The sequence below is a fragment of the Lycium barbarum genome, chromosome 9 (genome assembly GCF_019175385.1).
Source record: "Lycium barbarum isolate Lr01 chromosome 9, ASM1917538v2, whole genome shotgun sequence".
Lineage (NCBI taxonomy): Eukaryota > Viridiplantae > Streptophyta > Magnoliopsida > Solanales > Solanaceae > Lycium > Lycium barbarum.
The window spans coordinates 17,137,398-17,155,954 of record NC_083345.1 but is presented as its reverse complement, the minus strand read 5'-3'; the positions used below and the strand labels follow the sequence as shown (position 1 = coordinate 17,155,954).

The 18,557-nt window shown below is 36.7% G+C and overlaps 1 protein-coding gene across 1 annotated transcript; it reads right to left on the bottom strand.

Annotated features, from left to right (window-relative positions):
• Window positions 1-6,269: 6,269 nt before the first annotated feature.
• On the bottom strand, window positions 6,270-12,033 carry LOC132608916 (beta-glucosidase 11-like). Its single transcript, XM_060322715.1, has 13 exons — window positions 11,722-12,033; window positions 11,562-11,625; window positions 10,420-10,475; window positions 10,230-10,305; window positions 10,065-10,136; window positions 9,819-9,906; window positions 9,278-9,533; window positions 8,532-8,647; window positions 7,969-8,189; window positions 7,823-7,845; window positions 7,657-7,744; window positions 7,269-7,359; window positions 6,270-6,720 (listed from the first exon to the last, which is right to left on the bottom strand). The coding sequence occupies exons 1-13, from the start codon at window positions 11,869-11,871 to the stop codon at window positions 6,489-6,491; spliced, it is 1,533 nt and encodes a 510-aa protein (XP_060178698.1). The 5' UTR covers window positions 11,872-12,033; the 3' UTR covers window positions 6,270-6,488.
• Between the last annotated feature and the right edge of the window lie 6,524 nt (window positions 12,034-18,557).

The following is an 18,557-nucleotide window of genomic DNA, read 5'->3' as shown; positions in this document are numbered from 1 at the left end:
AGAACAAATCAAGCTTTATCCTTCAATCCATCTGAATTTAAGGAAAACAAAATAAAGGAAGACAGCCAACTTGTCCTGTCTGTCAGGCATTATCGGTGGCGTAAGCACAATTTTGTAAACATTAAGTCGGTTTATAAACACAATTATTACTATATGAGACTATGATAGTCTTAAGATTTTATGCTTATCCCGAGTTAATATTTATTTTGTTCGAATTCTAGACGGCCACGATGGATTATACAACAACAACAACAACAACAACCCAGTGAAATCCCACATCGTAGGGTCTGGGGAGGGTAGAGTGTACGCAGACCTGACTCCTACCAAGGTAGGACGGCTGTTTCCGAAAGACCCCCGGCTCAATAAAAGCATAAAACGAAGTCAGATACGGTTAGATAAGGTTAAGAGATTCGGATAAGAGATTTAAAGCGATATGGAAATGAAATAATGCAAGCGACACAGATAATACAGGATAATCAGAGCACAGAAAATAACCGATAATAGCAAAAATCAGAGCAGATGACACAGGATAACCAAAGCACAGGAAATAACACATAATAACAGATAATAGCAGAAATCGGAGCACAAGAAATTATATTGCAATAATGCGACTACTAATAAGAACGGATAACGAGACTATCTACTAGCCTTCTACCCTAATTTGGGTCCTCCAAACCCTCATATCTAAGGTCATGTCCTCGGTAAGCTGTAATTGCGTCATGTCGTGTCTAATTACCTCTCCCCAATACTTCTTCGGCCTACCCCTACCTCGTCTGAAACCATCCATGGCCAACCTCTCACACCTCCGCACTGGGGCATCTGTATCTCTCCTCTTCACATGCCCAAACCATCTCAATCTCGCTTCTCGCATCTTGTCTTCCACCGAGGCCACCCCCACCCCCACCTTATCCCGAATATCCTCATTCCTAATCCTGTCACTCCTGGTGTGGCCACACATCCATCTCAACATTCTCATCTCGGCAACTTTCATCTTTTGAACGTGAGAGATCTTAACTGGCCAACACTCCGCCCCATACAGCATAGTCGGTCTAACCACCACTTTGTAGAACTTGCCCTTAAGTTTTGGTGGCACCTTTTTGTCACATAGCACTCCGGAAGCAAGCCTCCATTTCATCCACCCTGCCCCAATACGATGTGTGACATCATCGTCAATCTCCCCGCTGCCTTGCACAATAGACCCAAGGTACTTGAAACTACTTTTCTTCTGGATGGCCTGGGTACCAAGCCTTACTTCCAAGTCAGCCTGCTGAGTTGCTTCACTGAACTTACACTCCAAGTACTCTGTCTTGGTCCTACTCAGCGTAAACCCTTTAGACTCCAGAGTATGTCTCCAACACTCCAGCTTAGCGTTAACTCCGCTACGAGTCTCGTCAATCAGGACTATGTCGTCCGCGAAAAGCATACACCATGGCACCTCACCTTGAATTTGCCGTGTCAATCCATCCATCACCAAGGCAAATAAAAACGGACTAAGAGTTGATCCTTGATGCAACCCCATCACAACTGGAAAGTGCTCTGAGTCTCCTCCTACTGTCCTCACCCTGGTTTTGGCTCCCTCATACATGTCCTTGATCACCCTAATGTACACCACAGGTACACTTTTAGCCTCCAAGCATTTCCATAGGATCTGTCTTGGAACTTTGTCATAAGCCTTTTCTAGGTCGATGAATACCATGTGTAAGTCCCTCTTCCTCTCCCTATACTGCTCCACCAACCTTCTCATAAGATGGATGGCTTCTGTAGTTGAACGTCCCGGCATAAATCCGAACTGGTTTTCTGAAATAGACACACCTCTCCTCACCCTCATCTCCACCACCCTTTCCCACACTTTCATAGTATGGCTTAGCAGCTTGATACCTCTATAGTTGTTGCAACTCTGGATATCTCCCTTATTCTTGTATAGAGGGATCATTACACTCGCCCTCCATTCTTCGGGCATCAATGCCGTCTTAAAGATGACATTAAACAACCTAGTCAGCCACTCCAAACCTTCTGGGGCCGCGCTCTTCCAAAATTCCCCCGGAATCTCATCAGGTCCGGTTGCTCTTCCCCTGCGCATCCTACGAACAGCACCCTTAACCTCGTCAACCTTAATACTTCTGCAATAGCCAAAGTCGCGACGCCTTTCTGTATGTTCTAAATCACCCAACACAATGTCTCTGTCCCCTTCTTCATTCAAGAGTTTGGAGAAGTATGACTGCCATCTCCGTCTAATGACAGTTTCCTCTAGCAATACTTTGCCATGCTCGTCCTTGATGCATTTTACTTGATCCACATCACGTGCCTTTCTCTCCCTTGCCTTGGCTAGCCTGAACAATTTCTGTTCCCCTCCTTTCTCTTCTAGGTCAGCATACATGCGTTCAAAAGCTGCCGTTTTTGCCGTCGAAACCGCCAACTTCGCCTCCTTCCTCGCCATCTTATAAAGTTCTGTATTCGTCCACTTCTCCACCTCATCCTTGCTTTCTATCAACTTCGCATACGCCACCTTCTTTGCTTCCACCTTCCCTTGAACTTCTCCATTCCACCACCAGTCCCCTCGATGCTGACCACGACTACCTGTCGAGACCCCCAACACTTCCCTTGCTACGACCCTAATGCAATTAGCCGTCTTATCCCACATACTGGTCGCATCCCCACTACTATCCCAGGCCCCCATATCCTTCAATTTGTCTCCCATCTCCAGGGCACTAATAGTGGTCAAACTCCCCCATCTGATCCTAGGTCGGTCCTCCATGACCCTCTTCTTCCTCGTCATTTTGATCGCTAAATCCATCACCAAGAGCTTATGTCGGGTTGTAAGATATTCGCTCGGGATGACCTTACAATCCTTGCACAGACCTTTATCATCCTTCCTAAGGAGTAAAAAGTCAATTTGAGTCTTAGCCACCGAACTACGGAAGGTTACCAAGTGTTCCTCCTTCTTTGGGAAACTCGAATTGGCTATCACCAATCCAAAAGCTCTTGCAAAATCCAAAAGTGAGACTCCTCCTCCATTCCTGTCCCCGAAGCCAAAGCCTCCATGCACATCATCATAACCTCCCGAAATAGGTCCGATGTGTCCATTGAAATCACCTCCCACGATGGATTATATGTATACATATTATCTTTTAGAAAAAATAATTACGCTGTATTTTTTTTTTTTTTTTGGCGAAGCAGTGCCAAACATTCCTTAATAAAGAGTGTCTCGACCACGAGGTGTTCATGCATCTTTTTCTTTTTCTATTTTATATTATATATTTAAGTGAATAACATGTGAATCTAGAGATATTAATGGTTGGTCTCACAATTGACTAGATCTTAATTAGATATGGGTGGTTGAAAAGCAACATTATAGTGGTGAAATAGCAATTTTATAAATCACTTTCTATCTATATTTCATCATGGCTTATAGCTAATGGCCTATACTACATTAATCTAAATACAAACAGACCATTATTGGCGGAATTGACGTCCACTAAACTTAGTGCATCCCAATTCTGTTTTTAAATAGTCTTTTATTCACCTCCTCTTCAACTTAATTACAATCAATTAAACATGGCTAGCAGTAGGATCTCATTCTTAGATATTTTTGGTGTTCAGATGTCACCCATATGCTTATCGAATTATCTGGACTATAGTATTTTAATGATGAGTGATACTAATTAGTTTCAAACTTATGATTTCTACTTGGCGGTAGTTCAGATTCTAGACACTTTTATTTTAAGAAAAACTTAGAAGTCACCTGTAACCCTTATTGACTTGGTATGTATAGTCTTTGTTAAATGGAATAAATATCCCCTACTTCCTTTGCCGCTCTATCTCTTCTCGTAACCGATATTCACTCAAAAACGTGGCTTTTATCGTTTTTATTACTCACTCCGTCCCAATTCATACGAGAGTGTTTGATTGGGCACGCAATTTTTTTTTTAAAGAAAAACTTTTGAATTTTGTGGGCTAAAACAAGCTAAATTTTTTATGGCTAGAAATTATTTCAGTAAAGTTAAATGTGAATTTTAGAGTTATTTTACTAAACATAAAAAAGATGTCTTTTTTTTTTTTAAAAAAAAACTGATTAAAAATTAAAGAGTGTCATATAAATTAAGACGGAGAGTACTACTATATTGCTGTGTGGAAAGTCACTTGATTGAATCCAAAGTAGTTACGGAAGGAATAATGCAAAGCAACTTCTTTACGTGACATCAACCGCAAAATTGCAATTTTTTTTTTTAAAGAGAGATAATGGTAAAAAACACACGTATCATTTTTTTTTTTGAGTTTCCTACCTGAACTATCACCAATTAGTTTGCACATGTATATTTTGCAAACTAATTGATGATAGTTTAGGTAGAAAACTCTCACACCTGATAGTTCAGGTAGAAAACTCAAAAATAGGTGATACTTGAGGTGTGTTTTCGATCCTTAACTCCTCCAAAAAAAAAAAAAGAAAGAAAAAGGGTGCAAGAAGTCACGAGAAAAGGACCAAAATCATCCATAATGTTTGGGTTTGGATCAAAATCATGCATATTCTTTCACATGGTGCACTAATAGTACATTATGTTTGCATAAGTGGTGCACTTTTAGTCACAATCCCAAATAAATTTAACGGAAAAGAACAAAAATGCCCCTGAACTTTTAGAAAAGGTATAAAAATACCCTTTATTCATCTATTTTGCTAAAACTACCCCTCAATTCAACTTTTTGGCTCATTTATTCCCCTTGACTAACGGACAACACTAATTTATTTATTTTTTAAAAAAAATTAAATTGCACATGACATTTTATTACTGAAAAATTGATTTATTCTTTTAAAAAGAAATCTGAAAAATCGTTATTTGTAGAATAAGGAAAAATAATTTTTCAACATCCATTTCTTTAAAAAAACAAATGTAGTAAGCCTTTTATATATATATATATATATATATATATATATATATATATATAAAACAGAATTGGATTTTCATTAAAACATGTGGAATTTTTTTAAGTTTGGAAAAAAAAATTTAACGGGTGGAAACCCCATTGTTTTTTTAGAAAATTCAATTTTTAAATCTGAAAAACTGATTGTTTTTTTAAGTAAAATGTGAAAAACTAATACTCCATAATTTTCTTCTAGATTTAAAAAAAGATAGTTTTCTGGTTTTTTTTTTAAACACAGTTTTTCCATAAAAAATTTAATTTTTTCAGATTTTTATAAAAATCCAATTTTTCACATTTTGAAAAGAAAAAAAAATTAGTGTTGTCCGTTAGTCAAGGTTTTACTCGTTAAAAAAAAGTTTTCCAAATTTAAAAAAATTCCAAGGTTTCAGATTTCTTTTTAAAAGAATAAATCAATTTTTCAATAATAAAATGTCATGTGCAATTTTTTTTTTTTTTTTTTTTTTAAAAATTAGTGTTGTCCGTTAGTCAAGGGGAATAAATGAGTCAAAAAGTTGAATTGAGGGGTAGTTTTAGCAAAATAGATGAATAAAGGGTATTTTTATACCTTTTCTAAAAGTTCAGGGGCATTTTTGTTCTTTTCCGTTAAATTTATTTGGGATTGTGACTAAAAGTGCACCACTTATGCAAACATAATGTACTATTAGTGCACCATGTGAAAGAATATGTATGATTTTGATCCAAACCCAAACATTATGGATGATTTTGGTCATTTTCTCAAGAAGTCACAGCCAAATGAGAGTTTAGCAAACATTAAATTACGAAGACCCAAAATTTCAGCCGAAAGAAAAGCAAGTTAAGCAGCCCCCTTTCATACCTTTTAGGTGAATGAATAAACTTTGCTAGTTTTTGATGTGCAAACCTACTCTAGATATTTCCAGACCATTTTGTCTTTGACAATTTGAAGAATTAGAAATTATGATTTTGTACTACATCTTCTCTAAGAAAACATACATTAGCTTCTCCGGTTATGTCTGGTATAAAAGAATAGAGTGACTTGCTCTAACCAAGACTCCACTTTTTGTTTTGTCCATTGAGCGTATGAATTTCCCAGAAAGTAGATAGACCAAAAGAGGGAATGAATAGGAATGATAGTACCATTGGCCAAAAGGTCACCTGTGCCCGTTAATTATTTGTACAAGATAATTTAATATTAAGAGCAATATTAGGTGCAAGTAAGTATTTAACGTGTAGTCATGGGACAAGGTGACTCTTGTTGATTGATTGATCAAAGTCGTCAATATCTGGTTGTGAATTCTGCTTTGTAACATTACTGTGGCAAAATGTGGGATTCTAAAAAGAAATCATGACACTGTATGTGATTAAGACTAATAGAGAAACTAAAGAGATAAGCCTGACATAGCTTATAGGCTAATTGTGCCCATGAAATGATAAAGAGAAAAGTTGACAATCTGTGGGGTTTCGTGAACAGAAAATTTATTTTCTTTCCACAGAAATTTTGTGCAGGTAACTAATCATATTATTTGAAAGCTAACGTAACACCTTGTGCAGGTAAAATTTCATTTTAGAGAAGAACCAGTTTAGTAACAAAACTAGGATTTGTAGATAGGAAGCTTGTCTGCTGCTTGGAAAATTGCATCATTCCTCGAGCTTTTTCCCTTTAAGAAATTGGCATACCAGTATGCAGAATGTTTTGGATACCTTCTTAATTCTTTGTCGTCCAAATCTACATAGTAGAGGCCATAGCTCGGTACATAGCCACCAAGTAACTCTAAACCATCTAAGAAGGACCAGACGAAATACCCTCTTGTATTCGATCCGTTCCTGCATAAATAAGGAAAGAAGCTTTTAGCGAAGTGCACATAAGAAGAACTTAGCCTACATCAACTTGAAACATGATTAATGAAAGGAAAAAATTTATGCTCTTAACCAATGAACTTGCTTAGTATTAGCAATTAAGGTGCCTACCTGTTGCACAGGACAAACAAATAAAATTAAGAGTTTTAAGTTATACATATCAGGTAACTTATAAGGTAGTTACAGGTTAATGCCTATGATGAGCATTAATTGGTAACCTAATAAAAATGGCAACAAACCTGTTATAGTAGGTTAAACTACACTAACCCTTTACATTATCAATGGAACTTAAATCCTAAAAGGTGGCTTGACGTAATTAGGATAGTGGTCTCAACATTTTAACTAGCAAGAGTGTAAAACTTTTATGATTTTGTTTACTTCTTGAAAAATGATTTGCCAAATTTACAAGAAGCAAAGGAACTTGACTTTCCATCTCTTCCAAAGACAAAATCAAATATACGATCAAGAGATCTCTCTGACTACGGATAGTCAATAACTTTGTTGTGAGATAATACCTGACAGCATCAAGAATACTCCCAATGTAGGCGTGCAAATATTCTATTCTTGGCATGTCATTTAGCGTCCCATTGCGCAGAGACTTTTGACCTGCCAAAGCAAATCATTCTAAGCATCTCTAACACTTTTCACTTCAGGAATTTGAAGAAAGTAACATAAGTATGTTTGCAGCCTAAAATCCTCACATTTGGAATTCAGAGGAAATTACATTACAATATAGCATAGTTTGCAACTGCAAACTTCATCAAAGATTTTCTAAAATACCCCAAAACAGGAAGTGGGTGTAGGGGATGCCAAAATCTTGAAGGGTTGTTACTTAAGTGAGATCAAAAGCCTCCAAAATCATGATAAAATCAAAAGAAAGGGATGTGATTGACGAGGACGCACCATTTTCCTGAATGTATATTGGCAGGTTGCCATAAGCTTCTTTAAGATACTCCAGAAGTTCATAAAGACCAGAAGGTATCACTGGATACTAAAGTCAAACAACATTAAAGTGACTGAATGCATAATCTCAGAAACATCACATAAGAACTTATATTAGAGGCCTTACCTGATCTGCTGCCAGTACCGCAACTGCAGAAACCCAAAAAAAGGATAACATTAGCAAGCTCATTTATGTCACCTAATTCATCATAAGCAGATATAGTAATAGACTATGGAGGGTGATCTTCATTTAGTAAGCACTGGATTTCGTACGTGAGAAATCTGCTTCCATGTCGGCATTGAAGTCCTTGCTATGCTTTTCAATGCTGGAAGGCCTGCCCTTCACAGATACAGTAGTATAGTGGTTTAGGCCTATGAAGTCAACTGAGCCCTTAACTAGCTTAGCTTCATATTTGGTGAAGGTTGGAATTCTTTTCCCAGCAGCCTTCTTCATTATAGAGGGATAGTCTCCAAATATGAAAGGATTCATAATCCTGCAGCCAAAGTTGGAATAGGAAATTGTGGTAAACAAAAATGTTACTTGCAAAGACTGGATAAATTACTTGTATTTCCACTGAAGTGTAATGAAATTTTTGAAAAAAAAAAAAAAGTTGCATTTAACATGCTATAGAAGATTACTTGCCTTAATTTACAGGTTACTAGTTCCATTTATAATGGGTAGTCACCTATACTACTATTTTAAATGACCAGATAGTGTGAGAAACTTTTACACTGTCATATTATATAAAAGTTAAACTCTGATTGATGAGACTGTTAGGCAAGAGTTTACACATCTGGCAAATATACTAATTAGCCAATGAAATTCAGAAACTTACCAACCAATAAAAAATTCGTTGGCTCTTTGTGCTGCAATTACATCAGCACTTGCATTTGTGTAAGGAACGCACCACATACTATATATATTAAATCCCACGAAACCATGTTGAGTGGACTGCATTGTAAAATTTTGCCGTCATTAGTAAGCACGAGTCTTAAAGTAAAGTCATTCATGCGCAAGTTTAGAGGGAAGTGGAAATGAGAAAGGATATTCTAAAATTCCTCACGTAGAGCAGTAGTTTCATCAAAGAATTAAGAGGAGAAAAAAGGAAAAAAGTTTTCCTCAACACAGGGACTTAAGCCGTATGATGCCAAACATCTAATGTTACAGACTAATCTGCTAGTTAAACTAGTTTGCACACGTGTGTTACTCGTAGTACTAACTGAGAACGATAAATTAAAATGGAGTACTATTTTTACTAAATTTAAATAAATAATACAAATATTACATAAATTATTATTCAGGAAACTTGTTACCGAATAAACCTTTAAAGCATAATAACTAATATTTGCCCAAATAGAAGGAATATGAGGTGATAAAATTGCCCTCCCTATATTGGTAACAATTGTTCAAACTATAAGAGTTATCGGATGTTCAAACGATAACCTCAGAACAATAAAACACTAAAGTGCTAAATCACTTATAATACAGATGAAAGTTATTTAAGTGAATCAGAAAAAAAAAAAAAAAAAAAGGTTATTTAAGTGACCAATTTGCTTCTAGATTGGAATCTTTGAATCATACCTTGTAATTTCTCCTGTACAATTTCATTGCAGATGAATGCGCAAGCAACATGTTATGTACAGCCATGTATGGCTCAGTAGATGAATTCCCTCTAGAACAATTAACTCCAAAAGGTGGGGAACAACGTCCTGGAGGGGTGAAGCCATTATCATAACCTCCAATCGCGTATACATTAGCTTCATTAATGGTGGTCCAATACATCACCCTGTCACCAAATTCCTTGAAGCATACCTCTGCATATGCAGTGAAGTCTTTCCTAAAGTCAATAGAAAATTATACTGTTGAAGTTAATCATATCTGAGTGGCCTGATACTAAACCAAATATGAGTAAACAAGGCAAAATAGAGGGATAATCACATTTTTGAACCGCTCTAAAACATAATAGCCGGTAAATGTATATGTTTTGTATAGTAAGTATAAATATACATATTATATACATAATCAGTGTATAGGTTTTGTAATTTTTGGCTAGAGCCCCTAATTAGTTTTGACAGACAGGCCAAAAAAGAAAAAAGTCCTAAAAGATACGCTTTATACATACACAATCTTTCGGCTTAACCAACCCCCATATTCATCTTCAAGTGCCTGTGGTAGATCACTGTGAAATAGTGTAACATGTGGTTGAATACCTGCAGCATTAGAAGATATGAAAGAGTTTTTTAGTGCACTCTTCAGAGGAAATTGGAAGTGCAGTTTTTTGCTTTTATTTCCTCCCTATTATATATGTAATTGACAAATGAGCTGAAATTTCAAAATGTTGGAATGCTAATAAAGATTTAGTTATGACCGTGGCTGATAAGTTCATCAATGTAGTTGTTGTAAAATTGTAAGCCCTTTGGATTTACAGGTCCTGTTCCACCTGGAAAGAGAGCAAACACAGCATAAAAGGGACGGAAAAAAAAAAGCAAAATTATGTGTGGTGTTTCATGTAGTATCAAAAGCTTAATCCTACCAGGAATAAGTCTAGACCATGAAATAGAGAACCTGTAGGCTTCTAAGCCTATGTCAACCATGAGTTGGACATCATTCTGCAACGAAAATTTGATGAACTCAAAATGCCTTTCTTTATGAAAAACCTGATTGAACTTGAGAGCTACCTACTCTTTACAAGAATCATATTAAAACAGAATGATTGTACACACCTTGTATTTGTGGTACAAATCACATGCTATGTCTCCATTGGCTCCACCGGAAAAACCTAGGAGCAAAACTTGAAATATCATATGCCAATCTGCATTAATCTAACTCACACATCGACAAAACACACGAGAGATGTTGGGTAAATAAGTAAGCAGGCCTTAGACCCTAGTGACGCGTTTTAAAGTCATGTGACTTAGGCCCAGAGCAGACAATATTACTAGGGGGTTGGGCTGTTACATATGGTATCAGAGCTACACTTTATCAGCCTTGTCGATTGTGGGTCAGTGTTCAATTGAGTTTAGGCGAATCTCGGGTAGGCCGAGCAAACCTCAGTGCTGAGTCTAGGCAAATCACACACGGTGGGGCAAACCTCAGCGAGGACACTGAGTCCATAAGAAGGGTATATCTAACACCTCAGCTTAGGAGAAGAGTCTCACATCGGCAAAACATAGGAGAGATGATGGTTTATAAGTAAGCTTACCTTCGACCCTAGTGACGCGTTTTAAACCCGTGCAGGCCGAGGCCCAAAGCGGACAATATCGTTAGTGGACTGGGCTGTTACAAAAGTTTTACAATTACGCAAGAAAATGAAAAGAGGACTTCCTTTCACAATTTCAACTTCTCACACATGGGATAGACAGGAGAACTTATTGAGGTTAAGAGATGAAATAGCTCACAAGGACATATATTTTGATTATGCTCTAAATTGTTCAAAAGTTAAATGAGCTTAAAATCTGAATTTCCTTTAACTTGTGTCTCTAGTTAGTAAAAGAATGACAAGGTCTCGGACTATACATAGCTTGGTAAAGCATCAACTATGTGACGCCCGTGACAGAAGGGGGTGGGGGGGAGGACCGACAGGGTTCTAGGCGACAAACATATGAAAAGGGGCTGAATATGATACAACAACAACAACATGGCCAGTGTGGGCTGAATATGATACGTTAGGCAAATAACATACCGAAAGAGAGAAGAAAGTGAAGTGTAAGACAACGCTTTTGGACTCAAAAGTGACGTAGTCCAAAAGACAAATCCTGGGGCCAACGCAAACAATACATGTCATGGACATGGATTGACACAAACTGCTAGTTTCAAGATTATTGACCAGAAAAGAAGCAGAACTGCAAAGATTTGAAAAACGAACCAGCATGAGCAAAAGTGTCCCAAATGCTAGGTGTCCTTCCATCTTCAAATGCTGCCCCTTCAACCTTTTTTTTTTCCAAATATAACCAATCAAACAATAAATATTCAGCAATGACAAACTTGACTATTAGTATAAAAAAGAAGAAAGCTTTTAAACTGACTTGATAGGCGGAAGTTCCAGCACCAAAAACAAATCCAGGAGGGAAGTCACCTCTGTTATAATGGTCTATACCAAAGACTATGACAAGTAAACATTGAACAGAAATAATCAGCGGCAAAAAACAGAAATTGGGCTTCAAATTTTGGAGCATCGTTGTGGCTAAGGTTAACTCTTACCCACAAGTACCCTCAAGATTTATTGTATTTCTTGACTCATATACCACATTTTAATGAGTTCTTGATGTAGAACAATTTCACAAAGTTAATGATTTGAAGTGTATAATTGATAGTGACATGGAGAAAGCAAATTTTGAGAAAACTTGTTCATCTTTTTATTCCTTTTTAAAGTCTAGGTTGTGATGTCACATTCTGACATTGCAATCCAACCATTTTGATTTTTGGTATAGAAATTAGAACCACACTGGGATAAGTCCCAACAAATGTCACAATATGCAAATCCTTGATTGACTGTGTTATGTAAAGCTACTGTGCAACAAGTTCCATTTTTCTGGGTCTGCCCACTTGCACGTGCAACGAATCTGGGATACACATCAGTGACTTATGTTTTTTACTCGCTCCGATCATTTTTATTTGTGGGGGTATTGACTTGACATACTCAGTTGCCACAAATTGAATAAATTTTTACTATAACATCCTAATTATTAGCAAGTCATTTAACGATTGAAATCAATTGAACATTTTTTAAAAGAAATACAGTCACTAATAATTTATTGAAGTTTCTAACTCAATAATTAATAGTAAAGATAAAATATGTATGAAATGATAAATTATCTTTAATTTTTCAAATTAGACAGATAGATATAAGCATCTATTTTTAGCATAGAGGATAAGTAATAATGGACGAAGGGAGTAAAACATTTTCAGATGATAAGTGTGATTTTCTAAAAAAAACTCTCTCGGTTCATGTGATGTATTTGGCTGCACGAAGTTTAAAAAATAAAAGAAAGATTTTAATTTTTTTTTGATATAAAACAAGTCTAATAAATATTTGTTTGAATATATATAAATATTTCATTACGCGTAAAATAATATATTTATAGTTAAATATTTATTAAATACAAAATGATACTATCATCTTTTAATACCACACTAATTTTTCCATTATTTCGTTGTATATAACCAAACTAGATATACGCACGGGCCCAATATTTTTTTTTTTTTTTTTTTTTTTTGCATTTTATGTTCGTATGTTAGTTTTGGCATCAACAATATGAGACTTGATAAGTTTGATCTTATAGTAATTTGATGATGAAGAGATTATAAAGCAAATTGCTTTTCAAGTGATCAATTAGTTATTTCGATTCTTGGTGATTCACTTGAGACAATGCAAGAGTTACAAGATGCTAATAACTACAACTATATGCAAGAGTAGAGCATCAGAAATATCATAATTACCCTCCAAATTGCCAGGCAAGCATGTCGATGAAACAGAGTCCTTAAGCTGAAAACTGTGGCTTCTTATATTAGAGAAAGAGAAAGTAGGCTTTTAGAAGCTATCCCAACATTTTTTTTTTCAATCTGGGTATAGTTCGATTAATAATTTGTACTTTATTTTTAAAACATGACATAAGCGTCGTAGTATTATTGTTAAGATATTTCATTAGTTATGTAAAATAATGGAGTATTAAGGGGTCTTTTGGTTGTTGGTTAGGAAATGAATTACTTGTGTATTAAAATCAACATAACTAGTATTATGTTTGTCAGCATTTTAGTTGCTATGTATATAATTCAGTACACCAAGATCGGTGTTTGATTACCAAGCTTAACATCCCGCCTAAAAAAAAAAAAAAAAAAAAAAGGACAGCCCGATGCACTAAGCTCCCGTCTAACTAATACATGTATAATATATGGGGAATCTATGTATCATCTTATGCAGGGTAGATGATGAAATTACTAATACATGAATAACTAAATCCTCCATAACTAAGCTCTGCATAATTAATTCATGCATTACTATTACCCACCTAACTCTAACCAGCAACCAAACATCCCCTAAATGTTCATTCAGTACAATTTTTATAAGAGTTTGTATCCATGCATGCAATGTTCAAGCAAGTTGCAACGATGCATATTGTGCAGACTTAATTTTTTAGATGGTCATTCAACTTAACGAAGTTAGCTAGTAAAGTCACTTATATTTTTTTGTCCTAATAAAGTCACTCATGTTAACATATACTTCCTCCGTTCACTGTTACTTATCCAGTATTCTAAAAATACATTTTCACTTTTACTTGCCAGTTTTAGCATATCAAGAGAAAATTTATTTTTTCCTGTTTTACCCATATTAGTAATAATTACTCATTTCAAATCATTTTTCAAATCCAATAAAAGTATGCACAAATTGTTAGGTTTTAGGTTTTCCCTTCCTATGTGGAATTGGATTAATAAAGCCCAATCCAATTTGGACCAGGCCAATTTTGCCCAAAATTTCCTCTATATATAGGATCAATTTAGGTCTTATTTTGAGAGCACAAAAGTGAATTCATAGCAGCCATATAGAGAGAAAAACGTGAGAGAGAGAACAGATTTTCGTCCAGAAATTTTTTGCTACAACAGTCCTCTTTAAATTGCGTTTCCCGATTCGTTAACCGTTGGATCGTGCTGAAATTTGAACTGAGGGTTCTAAATATCTGGTTATTAGATTTCAACGGTGGAGATCGGAATATGTGGTCTATAGATCCAGTTTTCGGATTATGTGGTCTATAGCTCCAGTTTTCTAGATGAAAGATCTTCTATTTGTCAAGAAATTGCATTTACCTGTATTTGCTTCTAAGAAACCCGAGTCTATTAAAGATGAGGATTGAGAATTTGAGCACTTATAGGTTTGTGGCTATATTAGGCAATAGGTTGAAGATAATGTTCGAAATCATATTGTGAATAAGACAAATGCTAAAAGCTTGTGGGAAAAGCTCGAGACGCTTTATGCTTCGAAGGCTGGCAATAACAAGTTGTTCCTACTGAAACAATTGATGAATATTAGATACAAAGAGGGCAGTCCTATTTCTGATCATATCAATGATTTTCAGGGTGTCCTTGATCAGCTGTCTGAAATGGGTGTCAAGTTTGATGAAGAAATACATGGACTTTGGCTTCTTAATACTCTTCCAGACTCTTAGGAAACTCTTCGAGTTTCTTTGACTAATTCTGCTCCCAGTGATGGTGTAACCATGGAATATGCTAAGAGTGGTGTTTTGAATGAAGATATGAGAAGAAGATCTCAAGTGTCGTCTTCTTCAACTTCACACTCCGATATTTTGGTTACTGAAGACAGGGGGAGAAGTAACTTCAGAGGTCAGAATGACAGAGGCAAAAGTAGAAGCAAGTCAAGATCCTCCAAGTACAAGAATCTTACATATGACTATTGTCACTTGAAAGGGCACATCAAGAAACATTGCTACAAGTTTAAGAGAGACCAGAAAAGGCAAAAGAAAGAAGGCGATAATGAAAATCGTGTTGCTGTTGTTGCTGAAAATGATCTTCTCGTTGCTTGTGGTAAAAATGATATCAATCTTATTTGTGATGAGTCTACCTGGTTTGTGGATTCAGGTGCCACTTCTCATGTCACGCCAAAGAAGGAATTATTTTCTTCTTATACTCCGGGTAATTTTGAAAATTTACGAATGGGCAATGATAGTGAGGTTGAGGTACTTGGTATTGACACAATTTGCTTGAAAAGTAAGAACGGTTCGAGGTTGGTTCTTAACAATGTCAAGCATTCTCCAGATGTTCGTCTGAATTTAATTTCTGTAGGAAAGCTTGATGATGATGGTTATGATCAAACCATTGGTGGTGGCCAGTGGAAGCTTCTTAAAGGTTCAATGGTTGTGGCTCGAGGTTACAAGATGTCTGACTTGTACTTATTTCAGGGCTCCATTTGTGGTGACTCAGTAAATTTGGGGGAGAATGATACTTCATCAGAATTATGGCATATAAGGCTGAGTCATATGAGCGAGAAGGGGATTGATAACTTGGCTAAGAAGAATTTGCTTTCTGGAGTGAAACAAGCAAAGTTAAATAGATGTGTTCATTGCTTAGCCGGGAAACAGAAAATAATTTCTTTTCAGTGTCATTCACCTTCAAGAAAGCATGATTTGCTGGAGTTGGTACATTCTGATTTGTGTGGTCCTTTTAAAGTAAGCTCTCGTGGTGGTGCACTTTAATTTGTGACTTTTATTGATGATCATTCTCGCAAACTCTGGGTATTTCCTTTGAAGTCCAAGGATCAAGTACTTGATGTGTTCAAGACTTTTCAGGCCTTGGTTGAGAGACAGACAGGGAAGAAACTAAAATGCATCCGCTCAGACAATGGTGGTGAATACATTGGTTCCTTTGATAATTATTGTAGACAGCAGGGTATTCGGCATTAGAAAACTCCTCCAAAGACTCCTCAGTTAAATGGTTTAGCAGAGAGGATGAATAGAACTCTAGTTGAGAGGGTTAGATGTTTGCTTTTAGATGCTAAACTGCCAGATTCATTTTGGGCAGAAGCACTTAATACTGCTGCTTATGTTATCAATTTATCTCATACTGTTGCTTTGGATGGTGATGTCCCTGACAGAGTTTGGTTTGGTAAGGATGTCTCTTATGCTCATCTAAGAGTCTTCCGATGCAAGGCCTTTGTGCATGTTCCTAAGGATGAGAGGTCAAAGCTGGAAGTTAAAACTAGGCAGTGTATCTTCATTGGTTATGGTCAAGACGAATTTGGCTATCGTTTCTATGATCCAGTTGAGAAGAAACTTGTTAGAAGCCATGATGTTGTGTTCTTTGAAGACCAGACAATTGAAGATTTTGATAAAGCTGAGAAGGTTGATTCTCAGAGCAATGAAAGCTTAGTTGATGTTGATCCAGTTCCTGTGACTATTGCACCCGAAGAAAACCTTCAAAATAATGAAGATCAAGTTGATACTGAAGCTAGTGATCATGTTTAGAATGACCAGCATGATGCTGTTGATGCTCCAGTGGAAGATGATGTGGTTGGCCAGCAACCAGTTGCTATTGATGTTCCAGAGAGTTCTCTCAGAAGATCTATTAGAGAGAAAGTACCTTCATCTCGTTATTCTCCCAATGTGTTTGTACTCTTGACTGATGGGGGAGAACCTGAAAGTTTTAATGAGGCCATGGATAGTGAAGAAAAGGAAAGATGGTTTGATGCTATGCAAGATGAGATTAAATCCTTGCATGATAATCTTACATTTGATCTGGTTAAGCTTCCTAGAGACAGAAAAGCTTTGAAAAATAGGTGGGTTTTTAGGGTGAAACATGAAGATGGTAACCCAGTTGCACGATACAAGGCTAGATTGGTTGTCAAGGGCTTTAATCAGAAGAAGGGAGTTGATTTTGATGAAATCTTTTCTCCAGTTGTGAAGATGTCATCCATTCGAGTTGTTCTGGGCTTGGCTGCAAGTCTAGATTTAGAGGTTGAGCAAATGGATGTTAAAACTGCTTTTCTCCATGGTGACTTAGATGAAGAAATTTATATGGAGCAGCCAGAAGGTTTTGAACTCAAGGTTAAAGAGAATTATGTTTGCAAATTGAAGAAGAGCTTGTATGGTTTAAAACAAGCTCCCAAGCAGTGGTACAAGAAGTTTGGTTCTTTTATGAGTCAACAGGGCTTCAAGAAAACTTCTTCAGATCATTGTGTTTTTGTGCAAAAATTCTCTGATGGTGACTTTATCATTCTATTACTTTATGTTGATGACATGCTTGTTGTTGATCAGAATGCTTGTAGAATTCAGAAGTTGAAGGAAGAGTTGAATAAGTCTTTTGCCATGAGAGACTTGGGACCAACAAGGCAGATTCTTGGCATGCAAATTGTTCGTGACAGAAAGGCCAAGAAGTTGTGGCTATCACAAGAGAAGTACATTCAGAAAGTACTTCGCAGGTTCAACATGGATAAAGCTAAAGTTGTCAAAACACCTTTAGCTATGCACTTCAAATTGAGCACGAAGCAGTGTCCTTCCAGTGATGGTGAGAAGGAAGATATGAAGAAAGTTCCTTATGCTTTAGCCGTTGGCAGTCTGATGTATGCAATGATTTGTACAAGACCTGATATTGTTCATGCCGTTGGTGTTGTCAGCCGTTTTCTTTCTAATCCGGGAAGAGAGCATTGGAATGCTGTGAAGTAGATTATGAGATATCTTTGTGGCACTTCTAGTCTGAGTTTGTGTTTTAGGACAGGAAAGCCTATTCTTTGTGGTTACACTGATTCAGATATGGCCGGTGATGTTGACACTCGTAAGTCTACTTCGGGCTACTTGATTACTTATGCAGGGGGAGCTGTGTCTTGGCAATCTAGGTTGCAAAAATGTGTTGCTCTATCTACTATAGAAACTGAGCTTATTGCAGCCGTTGAAGCTTGTAAAGAGTTGCTCTGGATGAAGAGATTTATGGAGGAACTTGGCTTTGCTCAAGAGAGGTATGTGCTTTATTGCAACAGTCAAAGTGTTATTCATCTTGGCAAGAAATCTACATTTCATGGTAGGTCGAAACACATTGATGTGAGGTACCATTGGATTAGAGATGTGTTGGATTCTAAGTTGCTTGAACTTGAGAAGATTCACACCGATGATAATGGTTCGGATATGTTGACCAAAGCTTTGCCAAGAGGGAAGTTTGAAGAGTGTTGCTTGATCGCTGGGATGACGGTTTCCTCCACATAGTCGGGAGGGGGAGAATTGTTAGGTTTTGGGTTTTCCCTTCCTATGTGGAATTGGATTAATAAAACCCAATCCAATTTGGACCAAAGCAATTTTGCCCAAAATTTCCTCTATATATAGGATCAATTTAGGTCTTATTTTGAGAACACAAGAGTGAATTC

Bases quoted from the DNA above. Each gene is read 5' to 3' on its own strand.
- LOC132608916 (XM_060322715.1), bottom strand. From the start codon at position 11,871: ATGCTCCAAAATTTGAAGCCCAATTTCTGTTTTTTGCCGCTGATTATT. The intron at 10,306-10,419 runs GTGTGTACAATC...TTTTCGTTGCAG, and splicing joins ATTTGTACCACAAATACAAG to AATGATGTCCAACTCATGGT. The intron at 9,907-10,064 runs GTCATAACTAAA...CTAATGCTGCAG, and splicing joins TGATGAACTTATCAGCCACG to GTATTCAACCACATGTTACA.